At 40.9% G+C, this 18,108-nt stretch overlaps 1 protein-coding gene across 4 annotated transcripts in view; it reads right to left on the bottom strand.

The window, feature by feature from the left end:
* Positions 1-637: 637 nt before the first annotated feature.
* tspoap1 (TSPO associated protein 1) overlaps positions 638-18,108 on the bottom strand; it is a 45,545-nt gene continuing 28,074 nt past the window's right edge. For 3 of the 4 annotated variants that reach the window (XM_086098164.1, XM_086098165.1, XM_086098166.1), the window contains 16 exons: positions 17,168-18,037; positions 15,817-15,843; positions 15,517-15,668; positions 14,965-15,438; positions 14,519-14,872; positions 13,536-13,691; positions 12,519-13,307; positions 11,788-11,884; positions 10,070-10,215; positions 9,779-9,947; positions 8,042-8,110; positions 6,743-6,790; positions 5,787-5,899; positions 5,542-5,613; positions 4,772-4,891; positions 638-3,978 (listed from right to left, as the gene is read on the bottom strand). In XM_086098164.1, coding sequence (XP_085954290.1) covers positions 3,688-3,978; positions 4,772-4,891; positions 5,542-5,613; positions 5,787-5,899; positions 6,743-6,790; positions 8,042-8,110; positions 9,779-9,947; positions 10,070-10,215; positions 11,788-11,884; positions 12,519-13,307; positions 13,536-13,691; positions 14,519-14,872; positions 14,965-15,438; positions 15,517-15,668; positions 15,817-15,843; positions 17,168-18,037 — 3,947 coding nt within the window. In that variant the 3' untranslated portion in view covers positions 638-3,687. The remainder of the gene's footprint in view (positions 3,979-4,771; positions 4,892-5,541; positions 5,614-5,786; positions 5,900-6,742; positions 6,791-8,041; positions 8,111-9,778; positions 9,948-10,069; positions 10,216-11,787; positions 11,885-12,518; positions 13,308-13,535; positions 13,692-14,518; positions 14,873-14,964; positions 15,439-15,516; positions 15,669-15,816; positions 15,844-17,167; positions 18,038-18,108) is intronic. The other variant, XM_086098167.1, reaches the window with a different exon arrangement.

Raw genomic sequence — 18,108 nt, 5'->3', positions numbered from 1 at the left:
TTTTTCTTATTTGGGGTAAAAGAGAAATATTTTCATTAGCAGGCAAACTAATGGAACGCATTTTTCAAGAGTAGAAGTGACGAAGTGACCATTTTATGGCTTGAAGGGGAAGTGAAGGTTTTTTGTTAAGATGTCGCATATAGTCTTGTTGCGGTGAGGGGGGGTTTGCAGTGTGTTCATGTGCAGGTGCAGAAGAGAAGACAACAGATGATGGAAGACGACCGACAGATATACAGTGCAGTCATCCATAAAGTAGAAAGCACTACTAAACTCCTCGCCACAGTGTAGTGTTTCCTACTTTATGGATGAGTGTACTGTTGGCTTCAGGGACAACGCGGCCTCTCCCCGGAAATCAAAAAAAAAAAGAGGAAGCGGCTTTTGTCTCGCGAGGCTCCACGTTACCCAGCGTGTCGTATCTGCTAGTTCACATGGGTGCCGTGTGGCGTGGACCAAAGCCTGCAAACTCTTTCCTCCATGTTCTCATTATTTCAGCTAAGAGGGAAGAAAAACATAATTATATGTACATGAAATTAAATGTCATAAGCATGAAATAAAGAATCTATGTATAAAAAATAAAATATTGCTTCCACATTCTTTCACAATTCAGAGCGAAATTCACGTGCACTTTTAATGTGAAAATAGACATACTTTATTTTATGTAAAAAGACCCATGTTTCAATTCATTTGCATACTAAGCCTTTACCACATCAACAATGCATGCACATGCAAAACATATTTACAGATGAGCTTCCAAATACGTAATAAAAACATTTTTATATTATCATATAAAAAAGGTTTTACAATATAAATGCAGGGGGGGGGGGGGGTAGTCCAAACACTTTTCATTATATACACAAGTCCTACAAATACATTTTCACTGCATTTGGACAATCTACAACTCACATTGTAGATGGGTCAGACAAAGAAAATATAAATATGAAATCAATAAATAAGGCAGAATATGGGCATAATATTGGTATTCATGCTATCAATAAACATTCTGTAAACAACATATCAAGACTAAACAATGTCATCTTGTAAGGCTAAATACTGTTAAAACTACGTGTTATGTGGTTGTTATGCAGAGCAGTGCAGTCTACTTACTAAACAGCAGGTAGAGATAATACTTGTGCATTCAAGGCCGTCAATACAATTCAACAGCACAAACATTTTATGTACACTTTAGCAACTTGTAGCCTCTAAAAAAAGGCAGGCGGGATGATGATGATGATGATGATGATGATGATTGCAGCATCAGCCTTGCCTGTGTGCAGGCTCATTTACAAATAAAGCGTCCACATGATCCCCCCACACCCACTGCCACCTTTTTACAGCCTTGGCATCGTCATGCTCCCTTCTGACTAACAATGACTAGTTACTTAACTACTTAACTTGTAACTAACAGTTCCACGTTAAGTGGCTCCAACATGGCAGAAGCCAGATTAAATTCTCCTCTGTTGCAGCTCATCGAAACAGGAAAAGCACCTCACGATTTTGGCATTTTCTTTTCCACTTTTTGATGGGGGTGCTAAGCTACAAATGAAAATCCTGAGAAGCTAGCAACAGGAAGAGCCCTGTGTTCTGTTACAAGCTCTTGTCACACATCTACACTAATGCGTTTGTGAGTTGTGTAGACATCAAAAACTACAGCCACACCTCAAGATGGAGGCGAATCAAGAGAAACATCAACAACTGATTGCACATTCAGGCCATAAACCAAAAGTGCCATGACAGAAATATTATTGTACTCTTTGCACTCTCAAAGCAAGTTTACAAACAAATAATATTTTGGTTTTATAACAGTAGTTCAATTCAAAATGTGGAACTCGTGCAGATTCATACAAAGTAAGATGCTAGGCCTAATTTCTATATTAAAAATTATTTTAATGGTTTCTTATGCAGTATGCAAATTAGTTTTTTGTTTTTTAGCTGTAAGCTTAGCACAATTATAAATTGAAATATTCACTCTTATGTTGTGAATCTTTATCATTTATTTTTTAATTAAACTCAAATTCAACCTTTCATGTCTTTTTATTCTTGCGCAATATTTTTTTCCTTTTCTCTTGTTTAACTATAATTCGCGTCATAAAACTCTACAATTCTTTAACAATTTGCCGATTATTAGTGTTCCAAAATGTATTATTGACCAGCCTCTCCAGAGCTTTTCAGATGTAGCACAAGCAATGACAAATTATGAATGTTTTTATAGATGAATAATATGTCTAATAATATACTAGCTAGCCTAATAGTATACTATGTTTAGCAAAATTTACAAATTACCCCCCAAAATATTTTTATATTGAAATTGAGATAAAGTGGTAGGAAGATCTAAGTTTATACTTCTTCCTACTCCTTTTCGAACATTTATGTCTAACTTACTACCAAAAACTGGGTTGATGATTATTTTACTTTATATCTCTTGTTGCTTAATATGATATTAAGTTTTGTTTATTTATTTATTTTATAATAATTTTTTTCTGTTTTAAAGTTTTGGCTTCACAATTTTTATTACTATTATTTTTTAATTATTATTATTTTTTTATGCATGTTTGTAATAAAAATGCAATGACTTTTTTTTGCGCATACCGTTACACCCTTATGCAGTGACATATGGTTTCATCATTATAATTGACAACCACCCATGATGAAAACAAGCTTGACACCCCTGCTTATACATACTCTTGGTGCTAAATTGCTTGTAAGTGTAAAAGTTTAGCATGTGCGTGTGCACCACATCTCTCGTTTGGATATGTGACTATACTTCCACAACCCGGAAGAGAGGAAGTAGCGTACAATAACGGATGGCTCGAGGCCAGTTTTTGAGCTCGACGTGCAGCAACAGCTGCGCGTTGAAAACAAGTTTTTGCTCCACCACACTTGACAACCATTGTAAAGTGGCTGCTAACATGCTACATTAAAACATTATTTTGCCACAGAAGTGCTGCATATTAATCAAAAATCAATGCTGTGTGCAGGAATATTATTCTTATTGCCATTTCTAACAGTTACTTTTTATATGAACTCCCTCTATATTTTGGTGAAAAGCATCCTAACTTAACTAAGCTTTTACACATCACTTAGGCCGGTGGTGACAACTTCAAGTTGTTAATATCTGAAAAAGGCATTTGCTTTGGATAGCGCACACACTTAACACCACACACACACACACACTATAGTGTGTCATCCCATCTCTCGTGTCACTCAAACTGCGCTTCTAAAGTGACACACACCATCGAGTCTACGAGAGAAAAAGAGAGATGCGCGATCAGGATGGCAAACGTATAACCAGTCAGAAACATGTGAGGGACAAATTAATCGTGTGAATAATCGTGTGGCAGATGAGGACCGACGTCTCTTCGCATAAAAGTTGTGTTTAAGCAAATTTTTCATTAAGTTGGACACAGAAGGCTGAGACCTTGCTTCAGTAGAATTCTGCAGTGTGGAGATAACACACATTCCGGCTTCAATGTTGAGTATTGACGCATGAGACGCTTTGATCATTAGCTATTGGGAGCATATTTGCTCGAGTCGGGAAATTGCACAAATCTAGTAGTGATCTAAGGCAAATGTACAATTACTGACAGTTATCAGGTGTGATATCCACTGACTGCTCTAACAGTGAAGAGAAAGAAAGTGCTTCAATTAAAAAAAAAATACAATAAAACATCAAGTTTGAGGTCCTGCCTTTCATTCTCTCTTACTTGATCCAAACCTTTTGAACAGTTTCTTGCCTTTGGAGAAGAAGCCTTTCTTCTTCTTGCCTTGTGCAGAGCAGTCGGCAAGCACTGGCCTGTCTGCCGGGTGGGGGGCTGGAGGAGGGACGTGCACTGGAGACGGCTCTGGAAGCAGGTCCGGCTGTGATGTGGTGCTTGCGGGAAGTTCCAGATGGGGTAGGGGTTCGGATTGTTCTGTTTGGGGGATCAAAGTAGCTTGGCTTGTTGAGGGCCTGGGATCCGGCAGCTCTATAGGGGAGCTTCCCTTCAGGAGGAAAAGGACATTGCAGAAAATGGTTCATTATACTAATTAACATGCATGGTGATAGTTATAGTAAAGGGGGTCCTCAGTTTTTGATGGAAGAACCCAAATTTGTACATATTTAATAAATGTGCCGTAGTGGTACCTGGAACTCCAGTGGGGTGTTACTCAACATAATCGACCTCTTAATACCTTAATATTAAACCACAATAAGAAAGGTCTATGAATAAATACATAAACCAAATATTATAAATAATTTGTATGACAAAAAACACTCTCCAGGCATGAATGTAAAACAATCAAATGAAAAACTAAAACTATGGCAGTAACCGAGTACTTTTCATTGTGCACCACGAGACTGTGCATGTTGGGACCGCCGTAAACCGAGGACCTCCTGTACAACATAAATGGAGGGCAGGAGCACATAAAGACGTATTCACATTTTGTTCTGAAGAACTAAAACCACATTCGGGCTGAGGATTTAATGCAGGGAGCAAAGTGAATCTACAGTGGGAGAGGGAATGAGCGGAGAGGCACTAAAAGAAGAATACTGAGCTGCTCCCTCCCCATCAGACAACACTTACAATCAAGTCTCAAAGTGCACTGTTCGTTTCTGCTTCTGCAAAAGGTCATGCAGGAAATGGCGGGGGGGAAAAAAGCAACAGAGTTTAAGAAATAGAAACAGAATAGTGTCAGACAGAAAGTGACAGTTGAAAAAAAAATGGAAATTAACAAAACGAGCAGATTGGTGACAAACAAAGTCAGGCGACAGACCGCAAAACAAGTACTCAGCTACCTGTGATTCTTTTTTGTGTTCTGGTGCAGGCTGAGCAGGAACATGTTCAACTGGAGCATCTTCTGGTAAAGCCTGCAGGAAGTTGGAGGGCACCAAACCTCGTTGTCCATTCAAGTCACCCTGACACAGACACACACGCTTTTTGTAGATGAATTTAACGACACACAGAAATCAATTAAAACTTTGTCATATTTTAAATGTGTAACATCTTCTTTATCAGCTCTAATCTCCAAAGTATTTATTCAAAAATACTTTTTGAGCATCACAACTATTTCCTTATGGGGCGGCCATTTTTAGGTCTTTTCACTCGTGAGAATGTGACGTAGAAAACCATACGGTTAGTAAATATCCAGCAACGACAAGCAACATATTTCATGTTTTTACATGTACAAAAACTACTATGTCATCATCTACGTGAACTTACTGAGACGTGAGCTGACCTGGAGAACATTTTACACGTCACTACAATTCTTCCGATGACCGCTGCATGTTTCCTATCACAGTCATGATGTGCAATGGATGGAACAAATAAATCCATAACTGGTCTAAAATGTCGCTGAATGTGTCATTACTAAATATTCTCATTCCACCGCATAAAAGAACCGATTCAATATTATTCTATTGTATATTGTTATACAGCATCCTTGAGGACACTCATAAAAAAAATAGCAATTATCATCATTATTATTAAAGCGTATTTTCTCTTTTTACATGCGCTTTTGTTAGGAGTAAAATCAGAAGACGCAATACATTTTTAATGTAACACTTACATAGAAGAAGCCATCTTCATCCATGTCGCCAATTACATGGATCATGTCTCCAGCACTGAAGGTCAACTCGGCCTAAACAAACAAATTAGATCATGAGCAAAAAACAATTCATCCTCTTTTTTTTTTATACCGCTCATCCTGTTCATCCATGTTGCCAATGAATCATTACACCATCAGTCATTTCATGAGCAAACAACAAATACAAATGTATGTATGATTTATTGTGTGCGTGTACCAAGCCTGACCTCGATATCGGTGTTCGGGGAACTCTCTCGTGGATCGTAATCAAAGATGGCCACCATCCGGCGAGAACCTGGGGCGGAGTTTGCTGCAGCTGCAGCAGCTGCCTGGCTTGCATCTGACCAACAAAAACACATGCCCAAAAATATATTACATGATTTCTGTGACGACCGGCATGCAGATCATGGCATTCCACTCCATGCAGTTGGACATGACATGACAAATTGACAGCATTGCGTTAGTATTTTTGCTACTTTTGAGCATGTTCCTTTGCGATCAACTCAGCAGCACTGCAAGTAAAAGTGAAGAAAAATATTAGTTTATGTGATAAATCAATGATGCAACCTGAAGAAGCGTTACGATGAGGGACTGCTTGCACTTGCTTACGTGGCGTTTTTAATGAAGAGTTAATGGAAGACATTTGTCACCTTTAATTTGTAGTATTGTCAATCTCCCCAGTATATACTGTATACAGTAGGCACTGTAAAATGGACCTCATTTGAGTTTGCATTGGGTGAAAAAAATGCTAGTCAACAAAATGGCCAACACAGACAACCACTTGCATGACAATGTATTGGCAAATACATGAAATTAAGGGCCTTAAAATAACGCAGGGCACCACTCTTCACACTCACACCTATGAGCAATTTACAGTTTTCTATGTCTTCTATTAACCTAGCATAGCATGCGTGTTTTAGGAATCTGGGAGTAAACCAAAATACCAGGGAAAAAATAAAAAAATAAAAAATAAAATTGAGCAGTTTCTTATAGTGGATGAAGAAGTGGTGTTAGTTGCAATCAGAAACCAACGTACATGTGGTGGACATAACTGGTCATTTAATGTAACATGAAAATAGATGATGAATGACATGCGAGTTGTCCAATGAACGTTTCAACATCCACAGATACGGCCATGCAGAAAAACAAGAGGAGTTTAAGGGTCAAAGGGCAAATGGCAAACCTTGACTGAAGGAGTCTACACTCTCCTCCCAGAGTGCTGCAGACTCCACTGGAAGAGACGAGGTGAGGGATAAAATGGCACGTTTGCAGAAACAGAGGGAACATACTGTAAATCCAACATCACATTCCAAATGCTAAAACTGTATTCTGAATTTACAGTCTGCAACACAATGCAGTACATAAATTCACAGGTAACGATCAGAGGGGATCAAAAGCTTAGTAACTACCATTTTTGCACTTAAAGTATAGATTCTGATGCACTGTCTACAGTTTTACACGAAGAAAGGAAATTGCTATCATATGTACAAAATATAAAATACCAAATTGTTTGAAACATTCTTTTTAAGAATAAAGTGGAACCTCGAAAGACTAACACAATTCATTCCGAGATGCATAAATGATTAGCTTAAATAGAAATTCAGTCCCTTTTTCCAGAGAATGCCTATTGGGCAACATAAAACTTTTGGAAACTGCACAAGCAATGTTTGCCACAACATTATGGGAGTCTTAACTGTCATAAAAGTTTAAAAAGAATGACCGTAAAAACAATAATATACAAAATCTTCACTTTGATGACATTTGGCTGGCACGGTGGCCGAGAAGAGAGAACATTACTGCTTGTACAGGGAAGCCTTGCATAAAGATTCCATGCAGCTCACTTGTGTGTACATGCTGTTCTTCTACATTTGTTGAATTTGCTATATTGCGCTGGACAGCCTGGATACAGACTCATACTGCTGTCCTAAATCACAAAGGACCTGCAATGAAGTAGAATTTACACAAAAAATTAGAAGGAGCCCTGCGCTTAAATCTCTTTAAGGAGCCTGTTACATTTTGTAGGTAATAGGAGAAAATTGACACCTGAAGTATGTTACTTATCTCCAGTTCACTCCATAAATTTGTTTTGGTTCCCACTTTTGCGGAAAAACACCATAGATGCTCACTGTGGTGACATCACAGGGAATATTAACATAGCAAGATGAATGATGGCAGTACAGAATTTGGATTTTTGTAGCATTTTAGATTTTATTTTGGTTAAATTGCCCATTGGTTAGCCAACAAAAAAGAGAGAAAAAAAGTTGTAATAACAGAATATAAAAGTAACTGAGCTTTAGTCACAAAAGAATGTTTAACTATACATGCTGAGTGCAATTTGATAAATCCCCTCTGGTCACTGTGTGAAATGTCGTTAAATGAGGTGAAAAGGCACATGTTTAAAGCGAACCAGACCAAAAAGAGAAGCAAACCAGAGAAGACCCAAAAAGGAGGGCAGTGGGAGGGGATCGGGAGCGAGACACACCTTTCTTGGATCGTCTCGGTTTCGGTGGTGGAACGGGGCGACGTGGAAGCTGTGCATGTGTGCGAGTGCCTTCATGGGATTTCAGAATAGAAAACCAAAATGTGTGACACCAACAATCAGAACAAAAAGGAGGACAGAGGGTGCAAAACAGAGCAAACAAACGAGACAATGAAAAGCCAGTAACAACCAGTAAGCAGCAAGCAGCAGACATAAGAGTGAGTGCATGTGGAAGTGAAAAGTTTGAAACTGTAGATGTTTACGCTGTACTCTGCACTGGCTAGAAAGCAGGAAACAGAAGCAAAGTGTCAGCTTGAATTTGCAAGGCAAACACTCTGCATGATAACAGCCATTGCATGTGTGTTGATGGTTATGATTTCCGCAATAGCAACGCAGTGGAAAAAAGTAGCATTACAGCAGAGTGACATTGAAGTGGAAGAAAATTATTTCATTTGATTAATAGAAGAGGCCTCATGCAAGAACATTTCACAGACAAATATGAGACCCTATAATAAAACGATCAATCGTGACTTTCATTACACTGTACGCTATGGACTAATGATGTGAAAGTCACATCCTAATAATTGCTGGAAAGTCAAGTCATCTTTATTTACAGTATATAGCGCTTTGTGAACAGTCACGGCTGGAGCAAAGCGCTAACAGAAGTCAACGTTGTACTGAAACCGTAACAGTTGAAAACAGCTGATTTTATTCTTCACTACCTTCTTGTCTCAGAATTCACAAGTGCACATTTAAGTGGCAAAAACAATATATATTATTTATTTACGACGGGGAATTTTCTTTCCCCACATAAAATTTGATGTCTTTGCTGATTATTGATCATGTTTAAATGTTACTGCTAGGTGACTTAATAAAAAAATTCAAAAATATTTATTTTATCAATAAGGAAATGTGCAAAACAATCAGAATGTCAACAGGAATATTTATACACAGCGTTTCCTCAGTTCATGACAGAGTTTTGTTCCTACGGCAACCTGACCAGAATTTATACGCAAGTCGGAACATGCAGTACCGCTAATGTAAAGTCATAAATGCAATAAATATTTCTAGGCATATACTTCTAGGCAATAAATAGAACAATAAAATGGAAAAACAGTACGTACGGGGATTTGCACTTCTTGTGCCGTAATCTGACATATTCTGCTTTTTGTAACCTCAAAATGCTTTATGCTGGGATCGACAAATTTCTAAAATGATTCTAAAAAGTTGTTCACAGCGAATCAGGAGCGATTAAGGGCTCAATACTTGCTCCTGGATCCTTTAGCACAGTCTCTGTGTGGACCAGAGGTTAAACTGCAAGCCTTTATAAGACACTTGGCCTCAACTTATTTCAGATAGTAGAGTGGTTTCCTCTCAAGTGCAAGATTGCATGTTCGATTTCATCATATGCAAGTATACGTCTGTCGACTTTTTCACACTTCTGTGAATTTGCAGTTTAGATGTGATTTGATCTTTGGCTGAAAACTTTGAACACTCCCCAAACTGTGCACAAAATTGATGGAAATATCTGCGTCTTGCATAAGGCCCACTATCTTTTCAAAGCAGGTTTAGGTTTGTGCATATGCAGCCATTTTCCCTTTCCGCTGAAACATGAACACTAATTATAATATGCATAGCACATGTGCTTTATTAATGATGTCAAAAGGCAATCAAATGTTAGGTCTAACATGACATATTCATCAGTTGGGCTCATTCAACAAAAGAGATCTGTTTACATACCGATCTTCTCTACGGATGCTGGGGACGATAAGAAGCCCTGCTGCAGAAGTTGCTGCCGGGTTTCTTCATCTTCCACCTGGATCTCAGACACCATGTTGCACGGCACATAGCCCGAACGATCACCAGATTCCCCTCTGTAGAACCCGTCTGAATCTTTATCGCCATAAACCTACGCAGATATGAAAAACTGCATTGAATTTATGCTTCACTCACTTTCATGAACCTGAGCCGACAGCAGTAATATGTTTATCTTCACTGGATGTGTAGAAATCATATAGTGTGGGGACATACTGTGATAATTTGTCCCTCTCGAAAGGGCAGCTCCTCCTCGGCAGCATCCGGGTTGGGTGACATGGTGGCAGGGTCATAAGGGAAGAGGGCCACGAAGATGCGGAATTCAGTGTTGTCTCCTTTTGTCTTTGGTGATTCCAAACAACCTGCAAGTAGTTTGTGTAGAGTTAAAGGAGAAGTCAACGTTAAACATTGCCTGACAATAATATGTTATATGTGACCTCACTCGTCTAAACATGACATTCTGATTAATAGTACATTTGTGGAATATACAGCAAAATGCAGCTGTTTTTATCCATCCCATTTTCCATTGGTTTTATTTTGCCACTTGCTGTCGACTGAAGATTACATCACAGTTGCTCAGGGATCAGGCAACGACCAATCACAGCTCACCTGTTTTCTGAAGCTGAGCTATGATTGGTTGTTACCTCCTGAGACATGAGCAACTATAATATCATTTTCACTCAACAAGAAGTGGCAAAATGGCTGCCTTCTGATATTGATAAACTGCTGGATTTTTAACCCATATTTCATTAACACAATATTAACCAGAATACCATATTTGGACTAGTGGGGCTGCATAGAACATATTATTGTCAAGTTTTTTTTTTGTGGGGGGTGAATTCCCCTTTAACGATTCAAATAAAGAAATACCCAACGTTACTAAAATCATCACACATATGGAGTGGGCATAGCTTGCACGGACCTCTGTAAAGGGTTCCGGGAGCTTGCCCCTCCCCCAACATGGTGCTCCTATGAACAGTGCTTGCTTAGCCCAGGCGTGTCCTTAAAAGAGGTAATCAAGCTAAACCACTGATCCTAAGCTGTGTGAGCTGTTTGACAAACACACACTTGTTCATGATCTGCAACACCCAGCAAGAAAGGGAAACAACGCTTGACACAGTATGATAGAACTTGTACACTAAGTTGCAACACAGTCACAATTCCAACTAGCTTTAATGTACTTTTCTTTTACACAATTTGTCATATTCCATTACATGATTGACTTAAAAAAGAAGAAGGCATGAAGCACTGTGTACAGCGTTGCAGAGGTTAGGCATAATGCTGGTGTGACCCAAGAACTTATGACCATGTCTATCCTATTTGACAAAGTGAGACAAATTTGAAGAGCTGTAGTGAGACTTAAGCTGCTCTGAAGAGAGCCGTCCTCTATCTCATTATGGAGAATCAGGCCATCTGTGGCAAGAATCATGGAGAGAGAGAACTTGCAGTTTCACATTCTTGCTGATTATTAATAGATACAGAACGTCTCTCTGGCTAAATGTCAAAACTGACATGTACTTGAATGCATGTATAATAAATAGGACTTTTCAGATCTACAAAAAGCAAACTTCAGTCTGCGTCGTCATTCAAAAAAAAAAACTGAGAAAAAGAGAGAAGGAAAAGAAGGGCTCCTACAGTATCACTCATTTTGTCAGTTAGTCAATGTTACTATATTAAGATTGTCACTTCCTCCTGTCATGACAAGCCACTTTAAGTTAAGCTGGTTCTCAGCTTAGTGGGCTCCCACTTCTCCATCACTGCCGACACTCCTCCCTAGCCACACATGGTGCTAATCTGACTACCAGCATGCGGGAGGGAAGCGGTGGCCTGTCAACTGTAAGCACAGGTGTGGAGGCAACACTTCAACATTTCTGCTGCATCACCTTGTCTGGAAACAAGAGTTTAGAGGAAGCACAACAGCGACAGAGTCTGACCTTTGAGCTGCCTGCTTTGCAAACCAGCTGATTTGGAGGATAGCTCAGAGTCTGGTCCCCATGATGCACCTGCCTCAGACGTTAGTTGACTGGGCTCCTGCACAGCAAACAAAAAATGGGAATAAGAAAACATTTCACACAGAATGGCGATTAGCATTTACAGGGAAAGCAAAACAAGGGGGTTCACGGGTAAAAAAGCAAATGTGACGTGAGGGCTCTGAAATTCGTTCAAAAATGGGTTGCTAATTGATTGGAATTTGGAAATATTACTTGCTGTCCGAAAGGGATTCTCAGTACAATCATTTAATTTGAATTTATTTTACTGATTATAATCGTTTAAGGACACTATCAAGTTACAATCTGCTGTATATATTTTTTTTACAGCATACCACATTGATCGCCAGATTACACACACAGGCATGCAAAGAGAAATCAGGACTCCAACCGTAACCCTCTTGTTCCAAAGCAAAGTCGTTACATTACGGATGAGCTTGGGCATATTCACAGGTTGACTTCCAAAATCCTATTTGTATCTTTAAGACAGGACAGTGAACTAGGAAGAGCCAACTTGGATGGACACGTAAAAGGGAAAACTGACGATAATTGAAAAGGGAGTCATATCACATAGTAGCAGTACAGGTAAGGGATAACTGCTAAAAGAGACTCAAAAGGGAAGGACCAAGACTGCTTGGGAAAGATGGGTGCTGGGGCGATGCCCAACTAATGTTTACCAAGGACTCCGTCTTTCTTCCTTGTCGGTAGGACGCTCCTCTGTGCTCCATTTCAGCACCTTCAATCCACCACTCTGAGCTCATCTGTTCCAGCACCACCTCCCCTGAAGCGCACGCATCTGGCTCCTCATTGTCATCCGTCCCGTACTCCACATCAATCTCCATCCCACGACCGATCGGTGATTTCACTCTACGTACAGTTTTGCTAACCGGGTAGGGTCTTGGCGGGGTAGGGCCATGGCCTGGGTTAGCCGCTGCAGCCTTCTGACTCCTGAGCATGGCCTCCCTCCTAAGGCGGTCCCCTAACCCTCTGAGTAGTACTCTGTCTTTATTGGGGGCAGACTGGGGGGGACAGCGGACAGGACCTCGCCTGTTGGCTGCACCTTCACCTAAACGCACTTCTTTTTGTCCAGGATAACAGACAGTGTCAACTGCATCTGAATAGTGGACTCTGTGCTGCATCTTGGGCTTGACTTGTAAGGGTCCTTGCCTCGTTAAAGGCTCTTTGGTGAGGGATCTGGGATCGATGTTGAAATGGTGGTGCTGAGGGGGAACGTGCGGATGTTGGTGACACTGGGGAGCATGATGAAGGCGTTCCGTGTCTCTGGGGCGAAGGTGGCTGGGCCTCGATTGGATCTGTATGTGATGAGGCTCTTTCCGACCACCGTCTTCCTCCTCAGTCGCCTCAAGAATATTAAGTCGCTGCTTGCTGCGGTATGGCTGAGGGGGTAACTTGAGGATCCTCTCAACAACATCTTCATCACTGTCCGAAGGCTCTGATTTGGTTAACTAGGACCATATCCATGAAACGGGCCAGCAAGAAAAGCCATGTCGTTGTTGAGCAGAGTGAAGAAGAAAAAACGAGGCAGTAAGAGGACGGTCAAATCATGCAAAATGAAAGGAGAGATAAAACAAGAATCACAATCAAGCACGTGACAGAAAAAAAATAAGACATGTTAAAAACATAACTAGCGCAAAAATAATAATAATAGCATGAGTTCACATATTCCCACATACCCTCCTAGCTGTAACTGTGTATCCCCTGGTGGGCGCTTCCATGATGTGGTCAGAGTAAAGTTCTTCTTCTTCCTCTTCTAGGATGTCAGACAGGTCTGAGCGGCTGTTGTCAGCAAGGTAATCGCTGGGAGGCTCAACCAACCCTGTGCCATAGCTCTGCAATGAGAGAAGCATCATTGTTGGAGGCATTTTCTTTCTAAGTCATTTTCAATACATTATGAAATTGTAAACATGTGCTGATTATTTCAAAATCCAAATCCATTTCATCAAACCTATTTTTAAATCTAATTAACACTGATAATGTTACAAAAGCTGCTTATATAGTCCAACTGTCTGTGGCTCCAAAAGATTTAATGTAACGTTAAATGGTACAAACCAGTATTTTCTAACTTTTACTGAGCCCAATGCACAGTTTAGAAAGATTGAAAAAAAAAAAATGTCTAAAAACCTATATAAACTAAAATAAAAATAATAATAATGATGATAATGTTACCGAGACAGACTTAGATAAAGCAATGAATTCTGGGAAATTAAGTGATGTTCTACCATCATATCAAACAATTTCAAAGCTTTTACAACTCTAATTATCTGTGAGTAGGCTTTTTAATGTTATAAAAAAATATATATTACACGTAACTATTTACTATAATCAAGTACTGTGTACATAAAGATCTGACAATATTTATATGAAATTCATGTTGTAAAATAAGCTTACATACAGTAGGTGTAAAGCTTCATTGCTAAATATACTTTAGCATCATGAATTTCATGTCATTTAAATTTTACTTCCTGCAATTCAAATTTGAATTGCAATTCTATTTCTTGTTTGCCACCTCAATTCCAATTCCAATTTAAATTGAATTGAAATTTTTAAGGGGTCATTCTCAATTTAATCCGGAATTTCGTACAATCCTGACTTGTATGTGACACTGTGGTAGACTTTAGCGTAAATTTGCAAACGGTAAAAAGATGTCAACACAGACCTGGTCCTGTCTCAAAAACTCCTCAATTGACACTAAGCGTTTGTTCTCTTGTTCCTCTTCAACCTCAGAGTCCAGTGGGGAAGTACTTCGGGGTCGGAGGATTAATGTGTCCAATGGGTTAAGGAGGTCTGCGATTGGGGCTTTGGGCGGTGTGGGGATGCGCTCCGGCGTTTCGAGTTTGGCACAGGGATCGTCAATGAACTCTGTAATGGATGGAAAAGGACGTATAGTTCCAGGGCTATCTGCATCTCTGTGTTGTTCCAACGTGGCCGCTGGGGCCACCTCTGGTATTTGTGCGGTTGCTATTACAGGAGGCGCTTGAGGAGCTAACGAAGTGGGGGACGTCACATTAATCTGGTGAGACAAAAGAACAGTCAATTGGACATATTAAATTGAAAGGCAAGCTTTGAATCTCATTGATTGGAAGCTTGTAGTGCGAGGATTACCACTGGGGTGACGACTGATGTAACGGGTAATGTGGCCTCACACGCAGCCATGGGAGCAGATGTGGGGTCGGCCCAGGCCTTTACAAATGACGCTGATGACACTAAGACCTCTGAGTGTGAGACATGAGGACGGTTGGCAGCAGGTTCCACTGTGAGGCCAGAAATGTGCACGTCTGGAGGTGATGGGCAGGGAAGCGCGGAGGCTTTGGCAGCAGAGTTTCCGAAAGAAAGCAAAGAGGCCAGGTTTGTGGGTCCTACGGGGTTGCAGGCGAGGGGTGGCACTACCGAGGTGGTTGCAACTGGGCCGGCCATAATAGCAGCTAGCTTGGAGGGCACATTGACTGGAAAAGAGTCACAAGACTCCCCATGTGCAGACATGGTGCGAACAGTGAGCTCCTGAGCTGCCTGTAGGGACTGGATCTGGGAGGGCCCCAGCAGAGCACTGCCGGCTGTTGGAGAAGACACCTCCAGCACCTTAGATTGGAGAGGAACACACATTAGAGTTGAAGTCCCAACTCGGTGTTTGAAAGGCATTTCAATGAAGGATGATACCTTTTTCTTATCTGCATAAATAGTGTATCCAGTGACACGGACTCCGTTGGAGGTTCCTGCACAATCGATAGTGACCGGCAGCCAGCTGATGATGGCAATACCTGGTGAAGGACCATGCTCCAACTGTACATCCAATGGAGCATCAGGAGGGCCTACATACAGAAAAATCCCAGCCAGTCTTGAATAAATAAGTAAAGTGCAACAAACATTTTGTTTTATAAACATTTAGTTAGGTGACGGAATGGCAATTACAACTACAATTCTAAAAGGGACATTCAAAAATTAATAGACCATATATACCTGTGTTCCCAGACTGTGGGCATGAAACTTAAGCAAATTTGAGGTGATCATTTAGTGAACTGAATTCAGAGACGACACTGTTCACTATTCTAATTCCAAAATACTTTTTTCCAACAAAAAAAGAAAAGAAAAACGAATGTAATCACTACATCGCTACTACTATACGACTCCGCTAAAACATCTACAAATACAAAACTGCATGCAAAGTTTTACATTCCCATTTTAATAAATTGCATATCTTTTAATGCCCTTTGCTTGCATGAGAAGTGGTTATACCAACTTAAAAAAACTGAATGCTTGAACTGTTAGGATCACTGAGAGATCATTGGTCAAATTAACTGCCTTTTACTGTACCTATGATTACATCTGGATCAGATAAGAAACTTTAAGATAGCATTATAAACGCATTTCAGGTGAGGAAAATAGAACAGATAAGATTTAAAAAATATTAACTTGTAGTCGAAAGTCATTTGCTTGCAGTTACTGCGTCAAGCTTGTTTTGCCATTGAAAACACATAATTTAATATTTTGTGATGCTTTTAATTTCCAGGCTTCCAGTTGCTGGTTTTATGGCGCTACTTTTACAGGTAAAGGCTTCTATGCACCAATCTGACGTAAATCGGGAAATGTCCGGGCATCATAATGCACCGTCTGATTAATGTATTTCAGAGCCGTTGGCGGAGGGTCTGGGGCGCGTTTTTGCCGTATTCAACATGTTAAATCGTCGGGGCAAGAACAGGAAGTGACGAACGTTGATAAACAGCAAGCGATGGGAAGCATTTACAATTTCGCTCACCCTTCGCATTTGGACGTATAGTGTCTGTTTGGACAGAAGACGCTAACCGCCTGTGGCGTCGGCCTGACTGTCGGTCACTTTGGCTAATGTCGGATTGGTGTATAGAGGCCTTAATTTTGCAGCATGATAAAGACTCCCTCAATCAGGTTAAGTCAACTTCAGACAAAATGTTTTTATAGACTTCCAAGTTGGTTTTGCTGCTGCTAGAAAGCTGTTCATCAATTAATATTAGTGAGCCTTTCCTAGACAAAGCCATGCAAACCCAAGTCATTTTACCCCAAGAGACTGGCCCAGAATTTAGAGGGACCAGTCGATTGTGGCAGAACTAGAGTCGGGCCAGGCCGGCGGGCCTAAGTCAAAATGCCATTGCTGATTTTTTTGTGCTAGTCCAGCCCTGGTCCACACTGACATAAAGGCAAGTGATGATGTATAGTATTTGAGATTGAGTACATTGAATTTGAATGGGAAAACTATTCAAAGTAAGCGAATAAGTGAGTACAATCAGATGAGCAACCATATAACATCTTACAAAAAAGAGAAATAACAAATCCTGACCTGCCATTAGTGTGCTGAAGTTGATGATAGCACTTCTGTGTTCACGTCTCTCCACAGGTAACTCCCAAGGCGTGCGGTGCGGCCGTGCCTCCACTTTGACGGTGTACTGCAGGCTCGGTAAAAGGTTATTGAGGCACAGCGAATAGCAGCCAGCCTTCACCAGCTCACACTCCTGCTCATTCAAGTACACAATGTGCACATAGTTGCTATTGCTGGAGAGCCAGGAGAGGTTGGCAGAGGTGGCGGTGACCCCGTCCACACGCAGCTGCGTAGGAGCCACACAAACGTCCCTACCAATGAGCATACTGCAGCGCAGCTGGTCCGAGATGCCCTTTTCTGTCAGGCTCTGTACAGACACACGGTAGGCCTTAAGGTTGATGTCCAGTCTCTCCAGCACCGCTTTGGTCTGGGCACCGAAGGGCACATTGAGCCGCAGCTCCTGGTCCACATACACATTATAACTCCACACATTGCCCCACCCAGCTGGCACCAACGGAGGGTCCCAGCTGATGATGATGCTCTTGGCAAGCTGCTTGATGAGGGTGAGCTTTCGTGGGTAAGGCACAGCGTCCACTCCCACCTCCTCCAAATCCAAATCCAGGCCATTGGTGAGGGGGGCTGAGACAGCCAAGGCCGAAGTGGAAGAGGCTGAGGCGGGGCCAGAGACAGGAGAGGCCTCTATCCTATCCGAGGCGCGGACACTTGTGTGGAGGTGATGCTGGTGGCTGGCACTGTGCAAACTGCTGTCTAGCAAAGAGTTGTGGGTTATGTCACCAGTGTCTGGTGGATGAGTACCCATGACATCGTCGTCCAATACGCGTTCCACAAAATTAGAGGGGACCAGCCCTCTCCTTCCATCTACCAACTCGCCTGAAAATAAGCTTACAATGAAATAACAGAAATATAAAATGGTAAATAAACTAATTAATTGTTAGGATTTA

The sequence above is a fragment of the Leptonotus elevatus genome, chromosome 16, assembly GCF_054856555.1.
Source record: "Leptonotus elevatus isolate MCC_2025b chromosome 16, RoL_Lele_1.0, whole genome shotgun sequence".
Classification (NCBI taxonomy): domain Eukaryota; kingdom Metazoa; phylum Chordata; class Actinopteri; order Syngnathiformes; family Syngnathidae; genus Leptonotus; species Leptonotus elevatus.
This window is presented reverse-complemented; position numbering and strand designations above follow the sequence as displayed.